This window comes from Agelaius phoeniceus, chromosome 1 (assembly GCF_051311805.1).
Source record: "Agelaius phoeniceus isolate bAgePho1 chromosome 1, bAgePho1.hap1, whole genome shotgun sequence".
Taxonomy (NCBI): domain Eukaryota; kingdom Metazoa; phylum Chordata; class Aves; order Passeriformes; family Icteridae; genus Agelaius; species Agelaius phoeniceus.
This window is the reverse complement of record NC_135265.1, coordinates 1,079,462-1,105,190: the sequence shown is the minus strand read 5'-3', so window position 1 is coordinate 1,105,190 and position 25,729 is coordinate 1,079,462. Positions and strand designations below refer to the sequence as shown.

The following is a 25,729-nucleotide window of genomic DNA, read 5'->3' as shown; positions in this document are numbered from 1 at the left end:
GCCATCACGCAAGGCCGGGGATGCGCGGCCTACCCCGGACCGGCGGGAGGACGGCGGGAAGGGGAAGGGCGGCGGGACAGGGAAAGGGCAGGGGCAAAAGAACGGCAATGAGAAGGGGAATGGGAAGGGGAAAGGGCAGCGGCCCGGCTGCCGGCGGTCGCGCGGTGCCGGCGGGCCCGAGGCCGCGGAGGGCCCGCGCTTACTCCGGCGTGGGATGCTCCGGGTCGTAGAAATCCCCCATGGTGGGTGGGCGGGCGCGGGGCTCCGCAAGTGCCCCCTGGCCGGGGAGGCCCCGCTCGCCCCGTCGGGGCTCCTCACATGGTCCGGCGGGGCCCCCCCGCCACCCGCGCCCAGCCCGGCCCGGCCCCGCCGCGATCCGCCCCGGCCGCCGGCTCCTCCTCCCGCGGCACCGCGCAGCGCCCGGAGCCCTCCGGGAGCGGCCGCCGAGCCTCGGGACACGGCGGCATCGGGCCCGGCATGGGGCCGCGATCAGCCGCGGCACAGAGGGAATCTGCTCGGCACACAGCGGGATCGCCCCCGAGACCGCCGAGGCCACAGCGGGCACCGGCACCGGGATCGGCCGCGGTGCCACCGGGATCCCACCGGGACCGGCCGCAGCACCGCCGGGACTTTCTTGGGACCGTATTGGGATCATGGCAGGGATGGCCGGGGGCACGCCAGAATCAGCCTGGGTGTCACTGGGATCCCACCGGGATCAGCCGCGGGACTGCTGGGATCTCCTCCAGGTCAGCCCTGCACCTCCAGGATCTCCTCCAGGTCAGCCCCGCACCTCCAGGTCAGCCCTGCACCACCAGGATCTCCTGCAGGTCAGCGCTGCACCTCCAGGATCTCCTCAGGATCACACCTGGGTCATTCCCAGGATCACCAGGATCAGCCACGGGATCAATAAATCTCCATTGAATCACCAGGACCGTACCAGGCTCACCCTTGGGATCACCAGGGCCAACACCAGGTTCACCCACACTATTCCCAGGATCTCAGCAGGATTCCCCTGGGGACACCCAGGATTAGCTGCAGGATCTCCTTGGGATCACCCCTGGGATCCTCAGGATCTCACCAGGAGCAGATGGGAGATCACCAGGGCCACACCTGGGTGAGCTGCAGGGCTGTCAGGATCAGCAGGGCTACACCTGGATCACTCATGGGACAGGCAGGAACTTCCCAGGATCTCTCAGCATCACACTGGGATCACCCCCAGGAGCACGCCAGGATCAGCAGCACCCCCAGGATCACACCCTGAGATCACACCTGGACACCAGCACCCCTTGGCACCAGATCCCTGGGGCTGTCCCAGGCCCCATTTACCCTAAAAATCACTAAAATTCCTTTTTTTCCTTTCACAGGTCATTTCCCACCTTCCCAGTCCCTGGGAGAGCTCCTCCATGGAATGGTGCTGGAGCACTTCAGGAGACCCAGCTGCTTCTGGGATGCCTGTTCACGTGGAATCCTCCAAACCACATTTACAGATTCCAATATTGAGATTTTGGGGATTTTCCCACATTTGGGAGCATGGTGTGGGCAGGAGGGACCCACAGGGATGAGGTGGGAAGCAGAGGAGGGGTGGATATAGGAAAGGACAAAGGAAGGTTTATTTCCAGTCATGTGGAAGCATTTTCCTGGGAAATCCAGCCTGGCCTGAATTCCCAGCAGCTTTTGGAACCTCTGGAATTGGATCATGACAAGGAAAAGGTGATTTCTGCCACATTCTCCAATGCCCTTCCAGGGGCCAGGTGCTGTTATGGGGACAGAAGGAAGCTCCAACAAATTCAAACAAACAGAGCACCGTGGATCCATTCCCTTTGCCAGTTCTCCATGGAGCTGGGGGTGGCCTGGGGAAAATCTGGGATGCCTGAATTTGGGATGCTCCTGCCGTGGCTGCTGCTGGTTTTGGCAGCGGGATGTTCCTGACAGCTGGGGGGTGCTGACTTTGGGGCTTTCAGCATTCTCCTCCCAGATCCCAAATCCTTCTGAGGGAGCTGGAGGGGCTCACCCTGGAGAAGAGGAGGCTCAGGGGGCACCTTCTGGCTCCTGCAATTCCCTGGAAGGAGGAAGGTTGGAGCCAGGAGGGGTCGGGCTCTGTTCCCAGGGAACAGGACAAGAGGGAAGAGCCCCGGGGGCAGGTTCAGGTGGATATTGGGAATGTTCCTCTTGAAAAAGGGTCTCCAAGAGAGAGATCTCAAACTCTGCAAAGCTGCCCAGGGCAGGGGTGGTGTCCCCATCCCTGCAGGGATTTAGAGAAGCCCTGTGGATGTGACACTTGGGGACATGGTCAGAGTTGGTCTTGGCAGTGCTGAGGAATGGTTGGACTAGATCTTGGAGGGCTTTTCCAACCAAAACCATTCGGTGATTCCCCAGAAATGAATCTTTGTTTCATTCCTTTCTCCAGGCAGATCCAACAGGCCAAGCCATGACTTGTTGCTCCAATGGGAGCAAGCCCAGGAGAGCTGCAGCTCCAGCACCAGGAGAGAGGGAATCAGGAGCAGCCTGAGTTCCCCACAGCAGCCTCTGTGCTGTGATCCTGCCTTTTCCAGAGGCTCAGGAACACCAGTGGTGCTGTTGGAGCTGCCTGGCTCGTGTCCTGTCCAAACAGCGCCATCGATCCCCAGTAACTCCCTGCCTGCCCAAAGGTTGCGTGGGTCACTTTTCCTGCTGTTTATTTTTATAAATCGATGGTGGACGCGAGCAGGGGGCACTTCCTGAGGTGCCATTCCTTGGGGAATGCTGGGATCCAGGCTATGTGATGGGCAGGAAGGTCAGGGCTTTCTTCTTGCCAGCATCCGGGAGCAGTCCAGGTTTCCTGTGCATGTTCTGGAGGGCAGCCATGGCGCTGCTGAAGGTTTGCTGGGAACAGGGAACACAAAGGGGTCACTGAGCTCAGCTCGGCTCTCAGAGCACAGTTCTCACCTGTAAAAACTTTTTTTTTTCCCTGAAAAATAAAACCAAATGCCTTCTCAGACTTTCCAAGTGGTGCTGGAAAGAGCTGGGAGAATCCCCATCACAGCAGCATTGCTCTGCTGAGAGCAGATCCCAGCAGGCTCCAAGGAGAGGACAGGAATCCCTAGGAAATTCTCCAGAGCACTGAAAAGATGTCTGAGATGTTTTCATGGAATCCCAGAATTATTTCACTTGGACCTTAAGGCTTATCCCAATCCACCCCATTCCGTGGACAGAGACACCTTCCACTGTCCCAGGCTGCTCCAAACCAAATCCAACCTGGCCTTGGACACTTCAGGGATCCAGGGGCAGCCACAGCTGCTCTGGGAATTCCATCCCAGTCTCTCTCCCCACCCTCCCAGCCAGGAATTCCTTCCCAATCTCCCATCCATCCCTGCCCTCTGGCAGTGGGAGCCATTCCCTGTGTCCTGTTCCTCCATCCCTTGTGCCTCTCCAGCTCTTTAGGGTCTGGAAGGGCTCTGAGGTGTCTCTGGAGCCTTCTCCAGGTGAACATTCCCAGCTCTCTCTGGGTGAGTTTGTTCTGGCCAGGTTGGACAGGGCTTGGAGCACCCTGGGATAGTGGGAGGTGCCTCTGCCCGTGGCAGGGGCTGGGACTGGATGATCCTGCAGGTCCCCTCCATCCCAATCCATTCTGGGGTTCTCCCTGGAGTTACCTTTTGATCTGTCTTCATCCTGGCCCTGTAGAAGGACACGGAGCCCGGGCAGTCCAGCAGCGCCTTCTCCTGCACCTGCTCAAACCTGTCCTGCTCATCTTCATCCTGCCAGGGAAAAGCATCCCCCATTCCATGTGCAAAACACACACCTGCACACCTGGGACAACTGTCCCTTTTGTGGCACCAAACACCAACTCAGCCAGGAAAACCCTGGAAGTGAGAGGTTCCCTTTCCACACCTTGGAGGAGCAGCTTTGGGCAGGGCTTTGAGCAAAAACCTGCAAGGGTTGGGGTTTTCCCACAGGAAAAATGAACATTTCCCAGCTCTCCCAGCCTGGCTCCAGCCCTGCAGCAGCTCCAGGGCCTCTTCTGGATCTCTCCAGCAGCTCCAGGTCCTTGTGCTGTTGGCCCTGGGGCTGGGGCAGCTCTGCAGGTGGGGTCTCACCTCAGAGGTGCAGAATTCCCCCCTTCTGGTCACACTTTTTTAGATGCAAGAATTGTGGGAAATGGGGAGTTGAACAGAAATGTGCTTTTCAGGATGAGAAAAGATCCAGGTCCCCACATGGCTCCTACCACAGGAGTGGTACTGACAAGTTTGGCTGCAAAGCTGGGATCCCACAGGCTGGGAATCCAAACACCCCTGCACCCCCAGGCACTTTGCCCAGTTCCTGGTGTTCCACAGATGCCCAGGTGCCTCAGTCACTGTCCTGATTTAGTCTCTAAACAGTGAAGGGAATGTGACAGCAGGATGTGGCTCCAGATATTCCCTTTGTGCCTCATTCCTTCTCCTCCTTCTCCTTTTTCTCCTCCTCCTCCTCCTTCCACAGGCTCCCTCATTCCCTCACCACCCCACACGTGGCTCCTGAGGAGAACCAGCAGAACTCTGGGATAACTCACCAGGCACATGACTCTGTTGATGGGAATCATTCCAGGTCTGATGTTCCCTCCAGGCTCCAGAGCTTCCTTCACATCCTTAGGGAGACGGTAGTTTTCGTTGTACCAGATCTCAAACTCTGCAAAGCCAAGAGGGCCAATTCATGGCTGTAATTCATCACCCAAAAGACAGCATGGATTGCTTGTCCCTATGGATCAGGCAGCATCTCAGTGCTCTTAAACCCTCAGACAGGAGCTCAGAACTCCAGGATTTGGAGTTTAAACGATTGGAAAAGTGAATTTAAGGAGGCTGTTGGCTGTGCTGAGGTGGCCAGGAGGTGGTGGCCAGCTCTGGGGACAGTCCCCTGGCCATGAGCAGGCACCATTCCTGCAGCCCCCAGAATCCCTTTGGAATGGGCAGCACGGCTGGGGCTCGGATTTCAATCCCACACAGCCATTTGCCACCCCATAATAGGCAGTGAGAACACACAGCAGGTGGGAATTGTGTCCTTATTAATCCTGGGCATTTCCCAGGGCACTCCACTCCTGATCTGGGTGAGTCCTGCATGTTTGAACAAACTGCAAACATCTGGAGCACCCAAAAATGCCAAACCCAGATCCAAGAGGAAGCAGTGGCACAGCTGTGATTGGGTCCTGGTTATCCCTGGATTAATGGGAATGATGGGAATGATTATCCCATTTCTTCCTGCGTGGGATGCTCTGATGGATCCAAGCTGTCCCCTGGCAAATGCTGCATCCAAATGTTTGGGGCTCTGGAATTCCTACAGGGACTGGCTTCCCCCAGAGGGGCAGATCCAGGGATACAGCAGGGCCAGTTGGAACCCACAGATTTCAAGGTGGAGCCCAGCAGGAATTTGCAGGGATTTCCCAGGCAGAGCTGTGGCTAAGCTCCTTCTCCTGATAAGGCTGCAGCTCTGGAAGCTGGAAATCACAGAAGGACAGAGGAAATATTGGGAATCCAGAGGCAAAGCCCTGTCCCAGGGCAATTCCTTAACCACCACCTCTATTAAATTAAATCAAGGATGAGATTGAGGTCAGCAGTGTAAGATTCCTTGTGGGGTGGAACCTATGTAAGGGTGGGACCAAGGACTAGAGGGACATTATGTGTGAGAGAAAATCTGCAGCAATTCAAGGTAAGGTCAGAAAACCCCACCTGATTATGGATAAAATCCGGTCTGGAAGGCAACAGGACAAAGGACAAAGGACAACAGAGATGGAGGGACAGGACACACGGAATGGCTCCCACTGCCAGAGGGCAGGGATGGATGGCAGATTGGGAATTGGGAATTCCTGGCTGGGAGGGTGGGCAGGCCCCGGCACAGGGTGCCCAGAGCAGCTGTGGCTGCCCCTGAATCCCTGAAGTGTCCAAGGCCAGGTTGGACATTGGGGTGGGAGCACCCTGGGACAGTGGGAGGGGATTGGAACTGGATAAACTTTAAGGTCCCTTCCAACCCAAACCATTGTGGGATCCCATGATGTTTGGGAGTGCTCCAGTCTGGATTTATCCCAGCTGAGCCCTGGTGCTCTGTACCTGAGATGAGCCTTTTCCTGCACTTATCCACGAGGTGCTGGCAGTACTGGATCTCTGCCTTCAGGTCCTTGAGCTCTGTAAAGCCAGCCCTGTGCTCCTCCTTCAGCTCCTTCAGCTTCACAATGAGGGAGAACTCCTTCTCATCGATGATCACCTGTCCTTTCTCATCCGTGTATTCTCCTGGAGAGGGAGAAAAGGAAGGGAAGGTTCTGCTGAGGGTGGAGAGCAGGGACAGGGCTCTGCAGATGTCACACCTGATCTGATGGAGGGTCTGACTTGGCTCCCAGGAGAAAAAATCCCTGGGATTGCTTAGATGGGAGATTGGGAAGGAGGCACAGGTTGTCCAGAGAAGCTGTGGCTGCTCCTGGATCCCTGGCAGTGTCCCAGGCCAGGCTGGATTTGGTTTGGAGCAACCTGGGACAGTGGAAGGTGTCCCTGCCCATGGCAGGGGTGGAGTGGGATGATCCTTAACATCCCTTCCAACCCAAACCATTCTGGAATTCTGTGACCACCCAAAACTGCTCTGGAACCTGGAAATCACATAGGGACAGAGGAAATACTGGGATTCCAGAGGCAAAGCCCTATCCCAGGGCAATTCCTTAACCACCACCTCTATTAAATTAAATCAAGGATGAGATCTGGAGATCATGAGAGCTCCATCCCCTGTCCCTGCTGCCTCCTCACCCTCCTGCCTCCGCTTCTGCTTCTGAGCCTCCAGAGCCTCCTTGGTTGCCTCCATCTCCTCCTTGAGGCTGTTGATCCTCTGGGCCACAGAATGGCTTCCCTTCTTCTTGGCAATGAGGATTCTCTTGTTGTCCCTGAAGATCCTGTGGATCTCCTGTCCAGTCTCCTTCTTAAACACCTCAAAGGCCTGTTGCTTGGACAGAAGGGGCCTGAAAGCAGATACAGACACAGGAGCTCACTCTGTCCTGCCCTGCAGCGTGCAGTGAATGATTCAGGTTGGAAAAGCTCTCCAAGATTGAGTCCAAGCATCCCTCAGCACTGCCAAGGCCACCCCTGAGCCATGTCCCCAAGTGCCACATCCACATGGATGTCACATTCCTCCAGGGATGGGGAATCACCATGCCCTGGGCAGCTGGGCCAGGGCTGGAGAACCTTTCCAGGAGGAACATTCCCAATTTCCACCCTGAGCCTTCCTGTCCCAGCCTGAGGCCGTTCTCTCTCCTCCTGTCCCTGTTCCCCCCCGGCTGTCCCCTCCTGTCAGGAGCTGTGCAGAGCCACAAGGTCCCCCCTGAGTCCCCTTCTCTCCAGGCTGAGCCCCTTCCCAGCTCCCTCAGCCCCTCCTGGGGCTCCAGCTCCATTCCCTGGACATGCTCCAGCCCCTCAGTGTGGTGAGGGGCCCAGAACTCCACTCAGGATTTGAGGTGTGGCTTCCCCAGTCCATGGGCATAGCCACAGCTGAGCTCTGATGGGATTTCTGTGGGTTCCTTTGGGGTCCCTAGCACTGCTCCCATGCCAACCCCAACACCCAGTGTCCCCCAGAACAAAGCTCTTCACACAGACACCATATTCCTCAGGAGATGCCTCAGAACTGAGTATTCCCTGGAAAGCCAGCCTTTCATGGGTTGAATTTTCACCAAAATAATGGATATTGTTCCTCCCTATTGTTAAACAAATGCCTGTGCTCTGCCCATGATGCATTCCCAGCAGGATCAGCCCTTCCTGAAGCCAAACCCCACAGCTCCAAGCTCTGGCCAGCTCCACAGCACTGCTGCCATGCCTTGGAAGTCCTGCCTGTTTCCCAAGTCAGAATTCCAAGTGCCACTCCTGACTTTTCTGTGAAATGGCTTTGATGCCAGCGTGTCCCAGTGAACACCTGCTGTTGTTCCAGTACGAGCCACCCCAGGCAAAAAAAGGAGAATGTCACAGTCCACAGATGCTGCTCTGTGCTGGTGACATTCCTGGAGAGCAGGATGGCTTTGGGAGCAGAAGGAAGAGACAGAAAACCATGGAATGATTTGGGTTTAAAAAATGATTTTTAAAGCTCATTTTATTCCAAGGCAGGTGCCCAGAGGGCTCCACATTCCTCACTCCAAACTGCAGCTCCTGCCTTCCCTGAGTGACCTCTTAAGGGCATTTTCCAGCTCCTGCAGGGCTGGGTGAGCTGGCACAGGGCTGTAAACAAGAGCCCCTGGGCAAAGTGCCACAGCTCCAGCTGCCAGCTGCTGCAAGGGCTCTGGGATGTGCCTCCTGCAGCTGCAGCAGCCTGTCCTGCCAGCCCTGGGAACCCCAGAGGGACACAAACCCCGTGTGGAGGGCACAGAGGGGATGGAGACACGGTGAGGAGCTCCAGGAGGGAATTCTGCAACAGCTTCACTGCCCCTGCTGCAACTCAGAAACTACATCCTGGGCTGATGCCAGCCTGGGCTGCAGGAAATGGGGATTCTGCCCCTCTGCCCCCCAGCTGTGTGAGACCCCACTGCAGAGCTGCCCCAGCCCAGATCCACCAGCACAGGGACCTGGAGCTGCTGCAGGGCTGGAGCCAGGCTGGAGAGCTGGGAATGTTCCCCTGGAGAGGAGAAGGCTCCAGGGAGAGCTCAGAGCCCCTGGCAGGGCCTGGAGGGGCTCCAGGAGAGCTGGAGAGGGACTGGGGACAAGGCATGGAGGGACAGGACACAGGGAATGGCTCCCAGTGCCAGAGGGCAGGGATGGGTGGGAGATTGGGAATGAGGAATTCCATCCTGGCTGGGATGGAATTCCCAGAGCAGCTGGGGCTGCCCCTGGATCCCTGGCAGTGCCCCAGGCCAGGTTGGATGGGCTTGGAGCACCTGGGACAGTGGAAGTGTCCCTGCCATGGCAGGGGCTGGAATGGGATAATCCCTAAATTCCCTTCCAACCCAAGCCAGTCTGGAATTCTCTAATTCCAAATAGCTCCATTTCCATGACTGTGGGGATTTCTGGCTGCATGTGAAGTCTCCCTGCAGTTTTCCCACTCACCAAAGGGATGCTTCAGTTTTCAGAGATTAAAGGAATTAAATGAATTTAAATAAAATAAAATTAAAATAAAATAAAATAAAATTAAATTAAATTAAATTAAATTAAAGAAATTAAATGAATTGAAGTTTTTAAATATTCCAGAGCAAGTGGCCAGGGCAGAGCTGGAAGCACAGAGGTGACCCCCACCACCACCATGTGGAGCTCAGGGGGTTCCCACCTCCACTCCTGCCCTGTATTCCTGCAGATCTCCAAATCTCTCCCCTTTGCCTTGGAGCTGCACTCAGGGAACATAACCCAGTGCAAAGCACCCTCTGGAAAAGGGGATATATTCCCTCCCAGGGAAAACCTACCTGAGGTTCTGGGCATCCTGGGCATCCTCAGAAGATCGGATCGAGGAGTCTTCATCACTGTCCTGGTCACCTCCTTCCTCTTCCTCTTCCTCTTCTTGTTCTTCTTCTTCTTCTTCTTTCTCTTCTTCTTCCTCATCCTCTTCCAGATCCTTGGTGGGACTTTTGGTTGATGAGGTTTCATCCTGACCTGTCTCAGGAAGAGGGCTCCCAATTCCTTCCTTCCTGCCAGGGGGGGAAAGACAAACCAGATTCCTTCATTTCTTCACCAGAGGCATCTGGAACCAAAACATGCTGCAGGTTTGGCTTTGCTGAGTTCAAAACTCATCTGAGGTAGCTTCTACCAAAGTTTCCAGAGGAATATCCCCTGACAAGGAATGAAATCAGCCTTGTTCCCACAAATCCCTCATCCTCAGAGTGAAGGACCTGCCTGCCCTGGATACAGTGGGATACAGGCCAGGCTGGAGGAGCTCTCCTGAGAAGGATCCCAAGGAGAGCAGTCCCACCCTGCCCAGCTTTGGGCACACCTGGACAAAGGTTAACCCTCTCCAAAAGGATCTCCAGGGATTTGATCCAAGCCCACAGTTAAACCAAGCCTGGCTCCCTGCTCCTTTCCCTCCACAAACCCCTCCAGCATCAACTGCAGGGAACAGAAATAGAATCATCATGGAATCATGGAATGGGTTCAGTTGGAAGGGACCTTAAAACCCATCCCAATCCACCCCTGCCATGGCAGGGACACCTCCCATTGTCCCAGGGTGATCCAAACTCAGTCAATCCTGCCAGGGCTCCAGGGGCAGCCACAGCTGCTCTGGGCACCCTGTGCCAGGGCCTGCCCACACTCCCAGGGGATTTTTTCCTAAGGAATGCCATGACCAGGAGAGTGGGATTTGGAACACATTCAGAGTGTTTGCCACATCTCCTGAAACCAAACCAGCACAGCAGAGCCCAGGGGCCATGTGGACACCAAAGCCTTGGTGGTTCCTCTGCTCCCTCCACGAGGACTTTGGGGAAGTGTCAGGGAGGAACCAAGCCAGGGTTTACTTCTGTAAACTGAAGGCTCTTCCTCTGCTCAGGACTGGCTGCTTCCCCCTCCCCTCCCCAAATCTCTGCTGCTCCTCTGGCAGCTCCCTCCATTCCTTCCTCCATGGGCTGCACATCCCTGCCTGACCACAGCTGGGCACTGGCAACTGCTGGGTCCTGCACTGGGGTGCCACAAGGATTGGGGACAGCAGCTGGGAAAGGCCCTGAGGGGGACAGGAGGTGCCAGGGAACAGGCACAGGACAAGGGGAAGCAGCCCCAAGCTGGGCCAGGGGAGTTCAATTTGGATATTGGGAATATTCCTTCTCCAAGTCTGTCCAGCCCTGGCCCAGCTGCCCAGGGCAGTGGTGGAGTCCCCTTTGCTGGAAGGATTTAAAATCCCTGTGCATGTGGCACCTGGGGACATGTCAGGGGTGGCCTTGGCATGCTGTGGGATGGCTGGACTGGATGATCTGGGAGGCCTTTTCCAATCTTGACAATTCCATGATTCCACAATTATCAGAGGTAAAGGAGAGGTGTGTGACTGCTTAACTCACTCATCAGCTTCCTTCTCCCCATCAGAAATGGGGGATGTGGGAGGAGTTCCAATCTCAATAGTCCCTGCATCAACCTCCAAATCCTCATCCTGGTCAACTGTACTTTCCTGGAAAAGAAAGGAATATCCCATTTGTGCACACCATGGAAGCACAGAAAGGAAACATGGAAAAGAAAGGAATATCCCATTTGTGCACAGCCTGGAAAGATGGAAACACAAAGGAATATCCCATTTGTACACAGCCTGGAAAGATGGAAACACAAAGGAATATCCCATTTGTGCACAGCCTGGAAGTACAGAAAGGAAAGATGGAAAAGAAAGGAATATCTCATTTGTGCACACCATGGAAGCACAGAAAGGAAACATGGAAAAGAAAGGAATATCCCATTTGTGCACAGCCTGGAAAGATGGAAACACAAAGGCATATCCCATTTGTGCACAGCCTGGAAGTACAGAAAGGAAAGATGGAAACACAAAGGAATATCCCATTTGTGCACAGCCTGGAAGTACAGAAAGGAAAGATGGAAACACAAAGGAATATCCCATTTGTGCACAGCCTGGAAGCTGTGCAGGCCTCACCCAGCAGCTCCTCCATCCCCTGGAACAGCCTAATGTGGGAACTAAAAACTCTGTGAGAGCCCACAGGAGGATTTATGGATTAGGTGGGATTTATACACCAGGCTCCAGACATTATAAGGATTAAAAAAGGGATCTCAGCAGAGGCAGGACCTCACCTTCTCCAACCCAGTGACACACAGGTCACTTTGGAGATTGCATTGTACAGGACCTTGAGGGGGCTTTAAACTGAAAGGGGCACAGTTTAAATGGGATATTGGGAAGCAATTCCTGGCTGGGAGAGTGGGGAGGCCCTAGGATGGAATTCCCAGAGCAGCTGTGGCTGCCCCTGGATCCCTGGAAGTGTCCAAGGCCAGGCTGGATTTGGTTTGGAGCAACCTGGGATAGTGGGAGGTGTCCCTGCTCATGGAATGGGATGATCTTTAATGTTCCTTCCAACCCAAACCTTTCTGGGATTCTAATTCCCATTTCCTAAATTATTCTGTGCAGATAAAGGGTCAAATTAATCCCTCTGCTGCCTGGAATTCCTCTTTGTTCATGGTGCATCTCTGCCCTGGACACATTTTTTGACAAACTCAGCCCAGTGACATTTCTGAGTTCGATTTCAACAGGCAAAAAATCTGCTTTATACAATTCCCATTTTGGCACAAAGGAGCCAGCTCTCAGGTGGAGTCTGGGCCAGGTGAAGCCCCAGGTATTACCTCCTCCTCTACCTCCTCTTCCTCCTGCTCCTCCTCAGCCTCCTCCAGGCACAGATCAGAGCTAGAAATGGAGCCAGCCCCAGCCACGGATCCCAGCCCGTACTTGTTCCAGAGCCTGCTCTCCAGTTCTTCCTCCTGTTGGCTAAGGAAAAAACAGCCCTTTAGGAATCCTTCCCATCTGTGATCCCTGCCAAAGGCAGATTCCCAAAAAAAAAAAAAACCTTTACCTGTGGTTTTATCCCTCAACACCCCTCCCTCCCAGGCTTCCCATGATAACCTTTGTCCACTCTCTTCCTCTCCTTTTCCATGACATTCCTCTAGGGCTCTTTAACATTAAAGCTTTTTGATGGTTATTTTAATACTTTCCAGGACCTTTTAATGGTCCACATCAAACCATGCTATCTCTGCACAGTCCCATCCCCTTGTTTGAAACCTCTAATCCAGGTTGGAGGGGGCTTGGAGCAGCCTGGGATAGTGGGAGGTGTCCCTGCCCATGGGATGGTCCTTAAGGTTCTTCCCAACCCAAACCACTCTGGGATCTCTGGACTTACCTTAAAATTACTTTGAACTGTCTAAACACCTCCTGGATCTGCCTGACATTCACAATCTGAGGAAGAGAGGTACAAAGCCATCAATTTTGGTATTAACTATATAAATGAGTTTAAAAAAAATCAGTTTAAGGGGTTTTAAGATTAAGGAAAATACTTCCAGAGCCTCCAAATCAGCAAAAATGGAATGAAAACATGCAACAGAGTTAACAAAGCAAAAAGAAATTAAATTACAATTCTGTAGTGGGTTTGGGGTGAAAAACAGCCTCTTCAAAAGACACTGTCACTGCTCTTCTCTTGGAGGAAAAGAGGATGGAATCAGTGTTTAAATCCTTTTTTCACTACTTACATCGATTTCCTCAATGACTCCTCTGAGGTATTTCTGGACTTGGGATCTGATTTCTGCTCTCTGAGCTGTAGTCAGGGGGTTGTAAGTCATCAAGGAATGACTTGTCTAAAAAAAACCCAAAAGATTGGAAAACTGAGAACCAGGGAGTTGCAAACAGCTGAGGGAGCCTGTGAGAACAACAGGGACAAAGCTTTGGGCAGGTCCTGTTGTGGTGGGACAAGGAGTGATGGTAAAGAGGGGAGATTCAGGATGGATTTAAGGAAGGAATTGTTCCTGGGAGGGTGGGGAGGCCCTGGGATGGAATTCCCAGAGCAGCTGTGGCTGCCCCTGGATCTCTGGAAGTGCCCAAGGCCAGGTTTGGAACACCCTGGGATAGTGGGAGGTGTCCTTGGCCATGGCAGGGGTGGGAATGGGATGGGCTTTAAGGTCCCTTCCAACCCAAACCATTCTGGAATTCTGTGATTCCACTGCTCTGGCAAACACCTGGAATTGCTGTGCCCATTTCTGCCTGGGATTCTCATCACCTGACTTGGCAGGGATTTGGGAGCAACCCACCGACAGAAGAGTCTGGAAAAAACCCAAACTCCATCTCCAGTGGCTGGGGATTGAAATTCCAACACCATCCCTCTGTGTGGGATCTTCAGAGGTTTCCCTAAGCCCCAGAGGGTGGTGCTGGGAGCAGAGGGAAGGACACAACCCCACTGGACAATGAGCTCACTGCTCCTCACCAAGTTGACCTGCATGATCAGCTCTTGCTTCAGGAGCTGGATCTCCTCCTCTAGAGCCTTCACTGATGGCTAACAGGGAAAAAAAAGGGTGAGAAAACCACTAAATTATATTGGGGAAAAAAATAAACTGCTAAAACAGCACGAAATTGGCTGCTGGAGAATATCCCAGCTGGATCCCAGCTCCCTCAGGGCCTGCAGCAGGGAATCAGTGGTTCTGGAAATCAGTTTGATTTTCCTTTGATTATTATTTTATATTTTATTATTACTCCCTACAGGGCAGTTTCTGCTCGGTGCTGCCTGCAGAGCCTGCCCAAGGCATCACTGCACTTTAATGGGATGATTTCCTGGTCTGGAATTGCAGGGACCATCAAATTCCAGGATCTGGGATATTATCCTGGAAGCCAAGCATTGTGCAGGGCTCACCTCTGCCCTGAACTCAGCAGCTCTGGCAGTAAATGGGACAAAGGGGAGACTTTCCTGTGCTGGATTTGACTGGATTTCTCCCTAACATGAAATATCTTCAAGGATTCACTTTTTAAAATGTGTTTCCAGAAAGGTGAGCACAAAAATCTTGGGATTCAGGGAGAAGTGGGCACTGAGCTGCTTTGCAGTGACCTCTGGAGCACCAAAGCACAAAGTTTCCTTCCAATTTCAGCTCCTGCAGTTTGGTTTTCATTTTCACTCTGAAAGTGCACTCTAATATCCTGTGATCACTTCCTTTAAATGATTTCCTTAATTACCCAAGTTTTCTAATTGTGGAGAAGCTGTTCTGTTACCAGCAGCAACAGGGGTGAAGCTGCAGGAGCACTGGAGATGATTTCCTGCATGTCAGGGGAATAATTCACCATAAAATCTCTCTGTTGAGAGCTGAATCTCATCAGAAAAATGTGGGATATGCAGAAGAAAGAATTCCCAGGAAGATGTGACCACCTGCATGGCAGTGCCATAGACCAGGGAGCTGTAATTAAAAACCTATAAAAAGGCTTAATATTGATCCATTTTATCACCCACCTAAAAATCAGCAGTGCCAGCTTGGCTGAGGAAGGGTTATTTATGAAACTACCTGATTTTCCTCAGGGTTTTCAGGTTATTAGCCTAAATATTAATGGTAAAATGATAACATTGCCCTTCCCCAGGCCCCTGCTGTCCCTACCTCCCTGTAGAAGGGCTCGTTGGGGACAGGCTCAGCTGTCACCCAGTTCATCCTGGTGGCAAAGCGGAGGGAGGATAGCTGGAAAATAAAGGGTTAAAATAAATAAAATAACTTGGCAGAAATATCATTTTCCTGATCTTTCTACTTAATTCTGTCAGATCCAAGAGCAGAGAGGTATAAAATCTGTGAATTGTTCCAGGGGATTCCTCCCTGTTTGCTACAGATCCAGCTCGCACACGGGGATTTTCACCCATTTGATCATTTGCAGGTTAAAAAACAACCCCTGGGAGCTTCCTGCTCGTTCCTGCTGCAGCAGGGAGCCAGCTCAGCTCTGCTGGGAGCTGGGCAATGCCAGGGAGTCCATCAGGGGATGTCCCATGGAAAAATATTAATATTAATATTAATTATTACAATTATTAATATTAATATTAACTACAATATAAATATAAATAATAATATATATAAATATATATAAATTAATAATTATTATCAATACTATTATTATATTATTGCTATTATTATATAATAATATACTATATTATATAATAATATAAATATATAATAATTACTATAATTATATATTATTATGTTATAACATAATATTATAATATTATAATATTATAATATTATAATATTATAATATTATAATATTATAATATAATAACAAATAATAATATTGTATAATATTATATAAATATTATATTATATTATATTATATTATATTATATGAATATAAGTAATAAATTATTATTAATATAGATAATTACATTGATAAAAATAATATATTATTAATAATTACCAATGAATAACGATATTAAAATTAATATATTATTATATATTCTATATTATTACAGATTATTTATTAATGATAATACCACCATGTGATAACATCATTGATATTATTGCTATTATTATTATTAATAATAATAATAAAAAAATCTATATTATACTATAAATATATAATAATATATTATTATTGCTATTATTATATTATACTATATAATTACATTATATTATATTAATATATTATTATGCTATTATACATTATATATTATTAGTAATAAATTATTATTAATGTATATAATTACATTAATAAAATTAATATATCAATAATTACTAATTATTAAGAACTGCATTAATAATTTATATATAATGGTATATCTATTATTATTGTTGTTGTTGTTGTTGTTGTTGTTGTTGTTATTTCTTCTGCAGTGAGCTTAAATCTGAGCAGCTCCTGCCTGCTCAGGCTCTCATCTGACAGGAGTCTGGATTTGAGCCTTTGGGATCAGATGGGTTCTCCAAAGTTTGGGATGAATTAGGAATTCCTCCCACTCACGGTCTCTTCCACATGCTCAGCTTCCCCATAGATGTTTGTCACCAGGGCAGTGTTGCAGCCTCTCCCTGGGAAAAAATCATAATAAAAATAAAGCAAATAATATCATTTTGGGTGATTTTTATTTTGTTGTTTCTTTTCCTGCAGTGTATTTTATTATGTGCTGATTAAAATAGAGGGGAGGTAAAAATGGAGTTGTATTTTTTTATCATTTATTTTTTAAATGATAAATTGTTTAATTAAGAAATGATACTTAAATTATTTTAACTTAATAACTAACTATTTGTGACTTGTAATGTGGATTTTTTATTTAATTACATAATATTATTTAAACTTATAAAGAAGAAGGTGAAGAAAAAGGTAAAGAATAAGGACTAGCTTCTGTCTTAGAACTTCTATCTTGTTTTATATATATTACTGTATTTTAAAACTTTAAGTTTTCTACTATGTGATATTAGACAATTTTATTTAAATTATATGCTTATAATTTTAGTTTTATTATTTAATTTTGGAAATTTTTTCTACGGTTTTAAGTTAAATGTAATGTTTGCTTGGGGGTCAGTGTCTGTTAACACAGAAAGTCTAAAATTTTCAGTAGCCAGGGTTCCAACAGAATCCCAGGATGGTTTGGGGTGGAAGGGATTTAGTGATCACCCAGTGCCACCCCTGCCATGGCAGGGACACCTCCCACTGTCCCAGGCTGCTCCAAACCAAATCCAGCCTTGGACACTTCCAGGGAACAGCCACAGCTGCTCTGGGAATTCCAGCCCAGCCAGGAATTCCTGCCCAGGATCCCACCTAAGGCTTCTTTCAGTTTAAAGAAGCACAAAGGATGTAACTGTCCCTCCAAAGGGCACAGAAACAGAGGCACAGAGTGACTAAAAAGGTGAAATTTGTGTCTCATGGAATGAGGATGCAGAAAGAGAATGGGAATAAAAACTCTGAGCTCCAGGAAGAGAATGGGAATAAAAACTCTGAGTTCCAGGTGTTGGTAAAGATTCTATTTCTCAGGATGCCCAGAGCAGCTGTGGCCACCCCTGGATCCCTGGAAATGTCCAAGGTTGGACACTTGGAGCAGCCTGGGACAGTGGGAGGTGTCCCTGCCATGGCAGGGGAGGAATGGATGATCCTTAAGGTCCCTTCCAACCAGCTTAAAGAAGCACAAAGGACACACCAGGGTGTAGGAGTCCCTCCAAAGAGCACAGAAACAGAGGCACAGAGTGACTAAAAAGTTGAAATTTGTGTCTTATGGGATGAGGATGCAGGAAGAGAATGGGAATAAAAACTCTGAGTTCCAGGTGTTGGTAAAGATTCTGTTTCTCAGGATCTGATCCTGAGCAGCTGTGGCTGTCCCTGGAACCCTGGAAATGTCCAAGGTTGGACACTTGGAGCAGCCTGGGACAGTGGGAGGTGTCCCTGCCATGGCAGGGGAGGAATGGATGATCCTTAAGGTCCCTTCCAGCCCAAACCATCGCAGGATTCCCTGATAAATGATGACCTTAGGACTTGCCCTGCCCAGTTTTGCAGGAGCTGGGGGCAGTGCCAGCCTTACCCAGCGAGTCCTTGAGGACGTGGGTGAGTTTGCTCTGCCTGAAGGGGATGTGCTCCCTCTTGGGATCGGCCAGCGCGATGATCAGCTGCTCCAGGAACGACAGGGACTTGTTGATGTAGGAGGCCTCCACCCTCACCTGGCCCTCAGACTGCAATGGAGAGCAAGAGGAGACAGTTCTGGTCACACACAGGAGAGGGAGGGTTCCTCAGCAGGGCTGATGTTGTTTTGATTCTGATCAATGCAGAATGTCACAGAATCAGGGAATTGCTGAGGTTGGAAAAGGTCTCTTAGATCAGTCCAATCATCCCCCAGCACTGCCAAGGCCACCCCTGACCATGTCCCCAAGTGCCACAGGCACAGGGATTTAAATCCCTCTAGCAATGGGGACTCCACCACTGCCCTGAGCAGCTGGGCCAGGGCTGGACAGACTTTTCCAGGAGATACATTCCCAATATCCAACCTGAATCTCTACCTGAAGCCATTTCCTCCTGTCCCTGTTCCCTGAGCAGCTGGGCCAGGGCTGGACAGACTTTTCCAGGAGATACATTCCCAATATCCAACCTGAATCTCTACCTGAAGCCATTTCCTCCTGTCCCTGTTCCCTGGCAGCAGAGCCTGACCCCCCCCGGCTGTCCCCTCCTGTCAGGAGCTGTGCAGAGCCACAAGGTCCCCCCTGAACCCCTTTTCTCCAGGCTGAGCCCCTTTCCAGCTCCTTTAACCCCTCCTGGGGCTCCAGACCCTCCCCAGCTCTGTTCCCTTCCCTGTTTTTCCAAAAGGACCCAAAGGAACCTGAGGAACTCCCAGCACTCACCCCAGTCTTGCTCAGCCTCTCAGACCCTGCCAGGTCAATTAAGGTGATTTTAGATTTAAGGCATTTGTGATTTGTGTAATCTCTGGAACGACACTGAGGGAGAGAGGAAGAGAAACTGCACTTAGGGGCAGACAAAACTGAAATACAGGAAAAAACAAAGATCCTCTTGGATCCCTAGAAAGTTGTCCCAATCGACAGGAACAAGGCTGGAGCCCTCACCTCAATGTACATGGTGAAGATGCAGTGGGATCTGGAGGAATTCTTATTCAGGCTGTGCTCTCCTATCACTCTGTTGGTCTCACCCTGCCAATGGAGAGAAAATTCCAGGCTCTGCTCATAGAATTGTGGCTTTTTGAGGATAAGCCAGGCAACATCTCTGTGGCTCTTTCCATTTCCTGATGAATGGAAAAGCAAAGAGCTCCCCAAGCTTCAAATGGCACTGAAAATTCCCACAGCTGTGGTGGGCACGGATCTGAACCTCTGCCAGGAACATGAAGGGATGTGGGAAAGAGCCTTAAAGTCCATCCCATCCAACCCTCTGGATGGGCAGGGACACCTCCCACTGTCCCAGGCTGTTCCAAGCCCCATCCTTGGACACTTCCAGGGGTGCAGGGGCAGCCACAGCTGCTCTGGGAACTCCAGCCCAGCCAGGAATTCCCCATTCCCAATATCCCATCCATCCCTGCCCTCTGGCACTGGGAGCCATTCCCTGTGTCCTGTCCCTCCATGCCTTGTCCCCAGCCCCTCTCCAGCTCTCCTGGAGCCCCTTTAGGGCACTGGAAGGGCTCTGAGCTCTCCCTGGATCCTTCTCTTCTCCAGGTGAGGATTCCCAGCTCTCTCAGCCATCATCACCCTCCTTCTGCTCTTTAAAAAGGAAGAGGCAGCTCCTGCACATTCTGGAGCTCAGGACACCACTGAGTTATTAAAAAGGCCAGATTTTAAGGACAGCAGATGGCTCTGGGTGAGGATCCACCTCCTGCAGCCAGATCCAATCATTCATCCCTGTTTTCCTCACCAACTGAAGCATCCATGAGGAAAAGATGCTGACCTCAGTAATCAAATCCCCTTACAAACCTCTCACCCTGAACAGCCCTGCTGTGAATTCCAACAGTGCCGTGATCACCCCAAACCATCTTTTCTTGGAGCATCTTCCAGAATCCCTGAGCCAGGGACATTTTCCTTGCAAGACCAAGAGTTTTCCCCCACAACCAAGATGGGTTCAATGGCTGAACCTCATTCCACCACCTTGGCCGCCCACTCCTGCTTTTCCACTTCAGCCAGCACCCACAGGCACGGGATTAAAGGGGATATTTGGGTTCTCTTGCCTCAAAGAGGAGATGCAGAGCCTCCTCCTCATGGCTGACAGGGTGGATGGAGAGCCCTTTGACATAAACCCCCTGGGGACCATCCATGACACACAGCTGGTTGTCCTTGCAGCCCCGGCCCAGCGCCGGCGCCAGGAGGTCAAACAGGGCCTCGTTGTAGATCTCCAGGTAGGAAATTCGGACAGTCACCAGGATATTGAGGAATGCTGCAGCTGATTTGAAGACCTGCACCAAGACAAAGGGTTTGTGTCCGTTCACAGGGAGGATTTTCAGTTATTTGTGGCTTTTTAGAGAAGATATTTGGGTAGATGTTGATATAAGATATAAAATCTGTGGTGGTATAAGCAGATGTAAGATATAAGATATAAAATCTGTGTGGTATAAGTAGATGTAAGATATAAACAGAGAAGATATAAAAAGATAAGTTTCCCATTAAAAGCAGCTGTGGGTAAAGAGTTGCTGAAAATTCCTTCTGGCCTTGTCCTGCTTGGAAATCTGAGAATGTGAAATGAGAAGGGTATAAAATATAATTAGATATCAAATATAAATAAATACATTGAGGTGTATACAAGACATCAATTTCTGTAATACAGAGACAGATATTGAGAGAAAAATAGTTCTGAACAGCTCCAAGTGCATCTAGGGGTGTGTGGGGCAAAATCTGAGCTCCTAGGGCTCAGGTTGGATTTGGATTTCACGATCTTATAGAAGTATGGGATTCTGGAATGGTTTGGGTTGGAAGGGACCTTAAAGGCCATTCCATTCCACTCCTGCCATGGCAGGGACATCTTCCACTGTCCCAGGTTGCTCCAAGCCCTGACCAGCCTGGCCTTGGGCACTTCCAGGGATCCAGGGGCAGCCACAGCTGCTCTGGGCACTCTGTGCCAGTGTCTCTGTGCCTTAGAGGTGTTTTCAAATTATTTTATGATCAGTTTTATCCTGATTTCACAAAATAACAGTTTGGAAAACACCTCTTTTGAAGGCTTAGTGACATTTGGGGAGCAGCAAGAATTCAAACAGGAACTAAAGGGGAACAACCTCTGAAAATGACAATAAAACCCCTTTATTCTTTAACCATCATCCCTGGGGTAAAATGAAGGGGGGAAAAAACCACATAAAACTTATTCACTGTGTTCAAACACTTTTCTATCAGCAAGAGGTGACAGAAGAGCTCCCTGGTGTCTCTCCCTCCTCCCCTCCCAGCCAGCTGCAGTCAGTACCTGCTGGATAGCTCTGGGGATGATCCCCCTGTTCCTGTACTCAGAGGCTGTTCCTGTCATGGTGTAGGTTTTGCCAGCTCCAGTTTGCCCATAGCACATGATGGTGCCTAAAAAAATCCCAAAGCAAAAGGAAAAACTCAGGAGAGAGCCTCCAACAGGACAGCAAATGGCTCTCTGCTCAAACCCAATCTCTTGTTGTGATCAAAAGAACAAGAATTGCAAAAAATCACCGTTGTAGCCCTGCAAAGCTTTGCACACCAAGTCCTTTGCCACAGTCTCATAAACCATTTCCTGGGAAGTGTTGTGGAGGACCCCATCCAGCTTGAAGGACCAGTCAGTCTGAGAGTTATTCACAACTCCTCCCCTGGGACTCTTCTGGATGTAGATATCGATGCTCTGCAAGCCAACAAGAGAGGGAGATCAACTCAACAACCCTGAGGGTTTTCAGCACTTCAGGACCTGGGGTTAAGTAGAAAAGGGAGCACAAATAACAGAGTTATTTTACTGCCTTGGATGGTTCTAGATGTCCTAAAAGTATCTGGTAATGCTCTCAAAATTTCTGGTGACAAACATTATAAAAATAAAAGGAAATGTGGTTAAGCTCATCTGTTTAACTTTCAGTGATTTTGTGCCTCAGGGAAATTAATTAAGCAAGAGAAGGCAAAGGGAGGAATTTGCATAAGAGAGGATGGAAATAGACTGTGCCAATTTGTGGTTAGCACTGGGAAATCCTCATGGATCAGCCAGCCCCAGTCCTTTGGAGGGTTTTCCTGGTGATTGTACCACAGGAATTGTGTTTTCCATCCTCACACTCGCTGTGACAAAACCACAGCCGAGCAGGAACACACCAACCAACACCCCCAAAACATTATCCACAGCCTCAAGGGATGGAAAAGTCCTGGTTTTCCATTGGAAAAGCTGCAGCCAAACTCCAAAACTTTCCCACTTCAGCTTCTTTGGCTCTACCTTGTTGTCTGCCCCAAGCCTGATCATGTCTTGGGCAAAATGAGCAGTTGGCTTGACCCGCACGAACGCCAGGACTCGACTTGGTGTTCTAGGAAGGGAGAAAAACAAGGAAAAGAATCATCTTTCACTGTCTAAACTGAAATTTACATTATTTCTCAGCAAAAGGTGAGGCAGAGGAGTCAAAATTCAAAGCAAAGTGTGGGCAATTATTCAGCTGCAGTTTTTATTCCCCGTTAAAAGCAACTGCTGGCAAAGAGTGGCCGAAAATTCCTTCCAGTCTTGGAAATCCGAGGGTGTGAAAGGAGAAGGGTCAAACTGATCCTGATTTCCTGATTTCCTCATGTGCACCAGGCTCAGGAGCACTGGAGAACACCACTTTTCCTCCACTTAGCCTTGGGAAGCAAAATATTCACAGGAATGGGAGAGGGATTTCCATTTGTCGCACACAGACTTTTATTTTAAAAATAATTTCAATTTCCAGTGAAATATCCACAGGCTGGAGGATCTGCTGAGTAAAACCCTCACGAGGAAGGCTCAGGGGTCATCCAGCTGCTGAAGCCACAAGCACTGAGGATTTTTAAATCCCTGGAAATGTGTAAATCCCACATTTTCCCTCAAACACTTCCTGCAGACAGCCCGTGCTCAATAATTGTGCAATAAGCAGTGACAGCTTCTGGTTTGGGACAAAATCTTTGGGATTTCTGGTACATCCAGGATTTTTGTGACCTCTCACAGTTTACCTGCTGTAAAATGAATTGTGGGAGTTGGAGCTGAGCCAGGATTTTTTGGGTTTAAAGCAGGGTGTCAGGAACAAAGTTCCCTGGGCAGCTGTTATTCACAAGAAAATTAAAAACCACAAAAAAAACTGGGTTTTTTTCTTCTTGTAAAAAAATCTCCATAACCTTAACAAAAAAGACTTCTCTCCCTAAATAAACTTTAAAAAAATTATTCTAAAAATAATAAACTAAATTTAAAAATTTAGGTATAATTTCTTTATATTATTAATTTTTTAAAAAGTGGGGGAGGGAAGAGAAGTATTCTGAAAGGTTTATTTTAATTCTCACTACTTTTTTTTCCTTTGAATCACTATTAATAAAACTTTCTTTATACCCTTTTAAAGATTTTAAATCTACTTCACCTTTCTCCTAATCCTATCTCACAACAAAAAATAAATACACTAGTAATTAACCAATTAACCAGCACGCTCATAAACATTAATTTAAAAAAATATAAATTAAAAAAGTTTTAAATTAAGAAATCTAAACCACTGCACAGGGAAACATTTGAGGCATACCTGGGGCTTTCACCCTCGTGCTCTTTGTCACAGAGCAGTGAGGAGATGATGCTCTCCTGGTCCTCATCCTTCTCCTTCTTCCCCTGCTCTGGGCTGTGCTTCTGCTCCTGCTCCTGGAATTTCACAGAGCTCACAGAAACCTGTCCAAAAAAGCCCCAAAACCCAACATTGGAGCAGTTGGGAATTACTTCTCCAAAGCAAGAAAAACAGCAGAGAAAGAAGGAAGGGAAAATTTTTTGGGAAGAGCTTCACTAGGAATCAAAGAGAGGAGAAATTCTAAACAAATGGCATTTTCCTTGCTGCAACTTTGTGGGATTTGGGCAGATGAGGACACTGGGGCTTTGTGAAAAGTGCATGTTAGATGGCTCTTTGCAGATATTAAAAGGAATACTAGATGTGTTATGCTGTATTCATTAGTAGTACTGTATTCATTTTTTAAAGTAGTGTGGTAAATATAATTTGATATTTATAAAACTATATAATTATATATATTATTACATTGTATATATGTATTATATAATGTAAATATAATATATATATATTGTATAATATTACATTATATAATATTATAATTATATAATTTAACTATAATATTACCTTATATAATATTATATTTCTTTTATCTATTTATATTCAATATTTACATTATATAATTACATTATACATCTATATTTACATTATATAATGTTAAAATAGAAACTATGAGATGTAAGATACTTTTTGCAACTAGCTCAAGAAAAGGATGAGATAATCAAGGAATTCTTTGCACAGACATAACAGCAACAAGACACCAAAAATCCCCAAGAAAAGAATTATTGCCTCCTTATCAGGAAAGACACAAGCTGCTTCCTTCCAGACATGAAGGAGCCAACAAGATGAAGGGGGGGAGTTGACAATAACCAAAGAATTTTTGCATCATGTATGAGATATATAAATATGCAACAGGCTGTTGGTTTTAAGGTTAATCCTTTGTTAGTGTGGGTTAATTTGCCCAGGAAGGCACCTGAATTGCCCATCTGTCTTTGTTTTTATTGTCCTAACTCCCATTGTCCAAATTCTTATTACTCTAATTTGTATTACTATTTTTATAACCGTTTTATTACTAAAAATTTAAATTTTAAAATTAAAAATTACTTCTAAAAAATTTAAAATTACTAAAAATTTAAATTGCTAAAAATTTAATTTTTTAAATTTAAACTTTTAACTTTTAAACCAAGCGATTGGCATTATTCCCAGCCTTGGAGCTGCCTGGGGCAGGGGGTGGGTTTGAGGTCACTCCCCATCCCAACCATGCCAGGATCCGTTGGAATTACCTCTTGTTCACTCTCTTCTTTGGCCGCAGAAGTTGCACTCTTTTCCTGCCCTTGAGAGCTCTCCTGCTCCTCTTCCTCCTGCCAGGGAAAAACAGCCCCAAATCCCACGTGGGCATCATCCACACATCTCCAAAGCCTCGCCAGTGGGAGGCTCCCCTCCCACAGCTCAGATTTTGGGGAAAGTCCCTCTGGAAGGGCTGGGACCTGCCCGGGAAAGCCTTGCCAGTGGGATGGCTTTCGGCAGGAATTTGGGGAAAATCCCTCTGGAAGGGCTGGGACCTGTCCAGGGAAGCTGTGGCTGCCGCTGCACCCCCGGCAGTGCCCCAGGTCAGGTTGGACACTGGGGCTGGGAGCACCCTGGGACAGAGGGAGGTGTTCCTGCCATGGCAGAGGGTGGAATTGGATGATCTTTAGGTCCCTTCAAACCGAATCACTCCGTGTTTCCCTCCAGCGCACCCCCCGAGGCGGGTGGGGAGCGATGCCTGGGGGCAGGGGGGCGACGCCTGGGGGGCTGATGCCGTCTGTGCAGGGATACGACCTCCGATCGCCCCTTGAGGAGGGGAGGGCGAGCCCCCTGGCCGTGTCCCACCTGCGACCCCTCTGCAGTCGATTCCGGCGTGGCGTCCGGGGTCGCCATGGCAGCGTCCACTTCCGGGTTCTCTATGGCAACGGCTACTTCCGGGAGAGCCCGGAAGTGGCCCCGCATACGGCGGCCGGGCGGGGCCAGCGCACGGCGGGGGCGAAGCGAGACGGCAGCGGGACGGGAGTGGCCGGGACGATGCTGGAAGCGGCGGCGGCGGCGGACCCGGAGCTGGATCCCGAGGATCTGGTGCATTTCTCGGTGGGAGACCTGCCCAGCCGCGGGTATGGAGTGATGGGCGAGATCCGGCGGCAGGGAAAGCTCTGCGATGTTACGCTCAAG

General features: G+C 49.0%; 2 protein-coding genes across 3 annotated transcripts in view; both read right to left on the bottom strand.

Annotated features, from left to right (window-relative positions):
* The window catches only part of SETD2 (SET domain containing 2, histone lysine methyltransferase), a 51,195-nt gene extending 50,525 nt beyond the window's left edge, over positions 1–670 (bottom strand). For both annotated transcript variants that reach the window (XR_013183200.1, XM_054633330.2), the window contains exon 1: positions 204–670. Coding sequence is in view for 1 of the 2 variants with exons in the window: in XM_054633330.2 (XP_054489305.2) it covers positions 204–655 (452 nt within the window). In the remaining variant the exon portion in view is untranslated. The remainder of the gene's footprint in view (positions 1–203) is intronic.
* Positions 671–2,658: 1,988 nt separating this feature from the next.
* On the bottom strand, positions 2,659–25,729 carry KIF9 (kinesin family member 9). Its single transcript, XM_054632206.2, has 23 exons — positions 25,397–25,729; positions 24,808–24,885; positions 23,495–23,634; positions 22,201–22,288; positions 21,465–21,630; positions 21,235–21,341; positions 20,015–20,239; positions 18,909–18,992; positions 18,690–18,782; positions 17,879–18,026; positions 16,330–16,394; positions 14,991–15,068; positions 13,838–13,906; positions 13,110–13,214; positions 12,764–12,819; positions 12,213–12,354; positions 10,937–11,043; positions 9,362–9,583; positions 6,738–6,946; positions 6,054–6,233; positions 4,526–4,641; positions 3,630–3,734; positions 2,659–2,862 (listed from the first exon to the last, which is right to left on the bottom strand). Exons 1-23 carry the CDS (start codon positions 25,640–25,642, stop codon positions 2,755–2,757), a joined length of 2,937 nt encoding a protein of 978 aa, XP_054488181.2. The 5' UTR covers positions 25,643–25,729; the 3' UTR covers positions 2,659–2,754.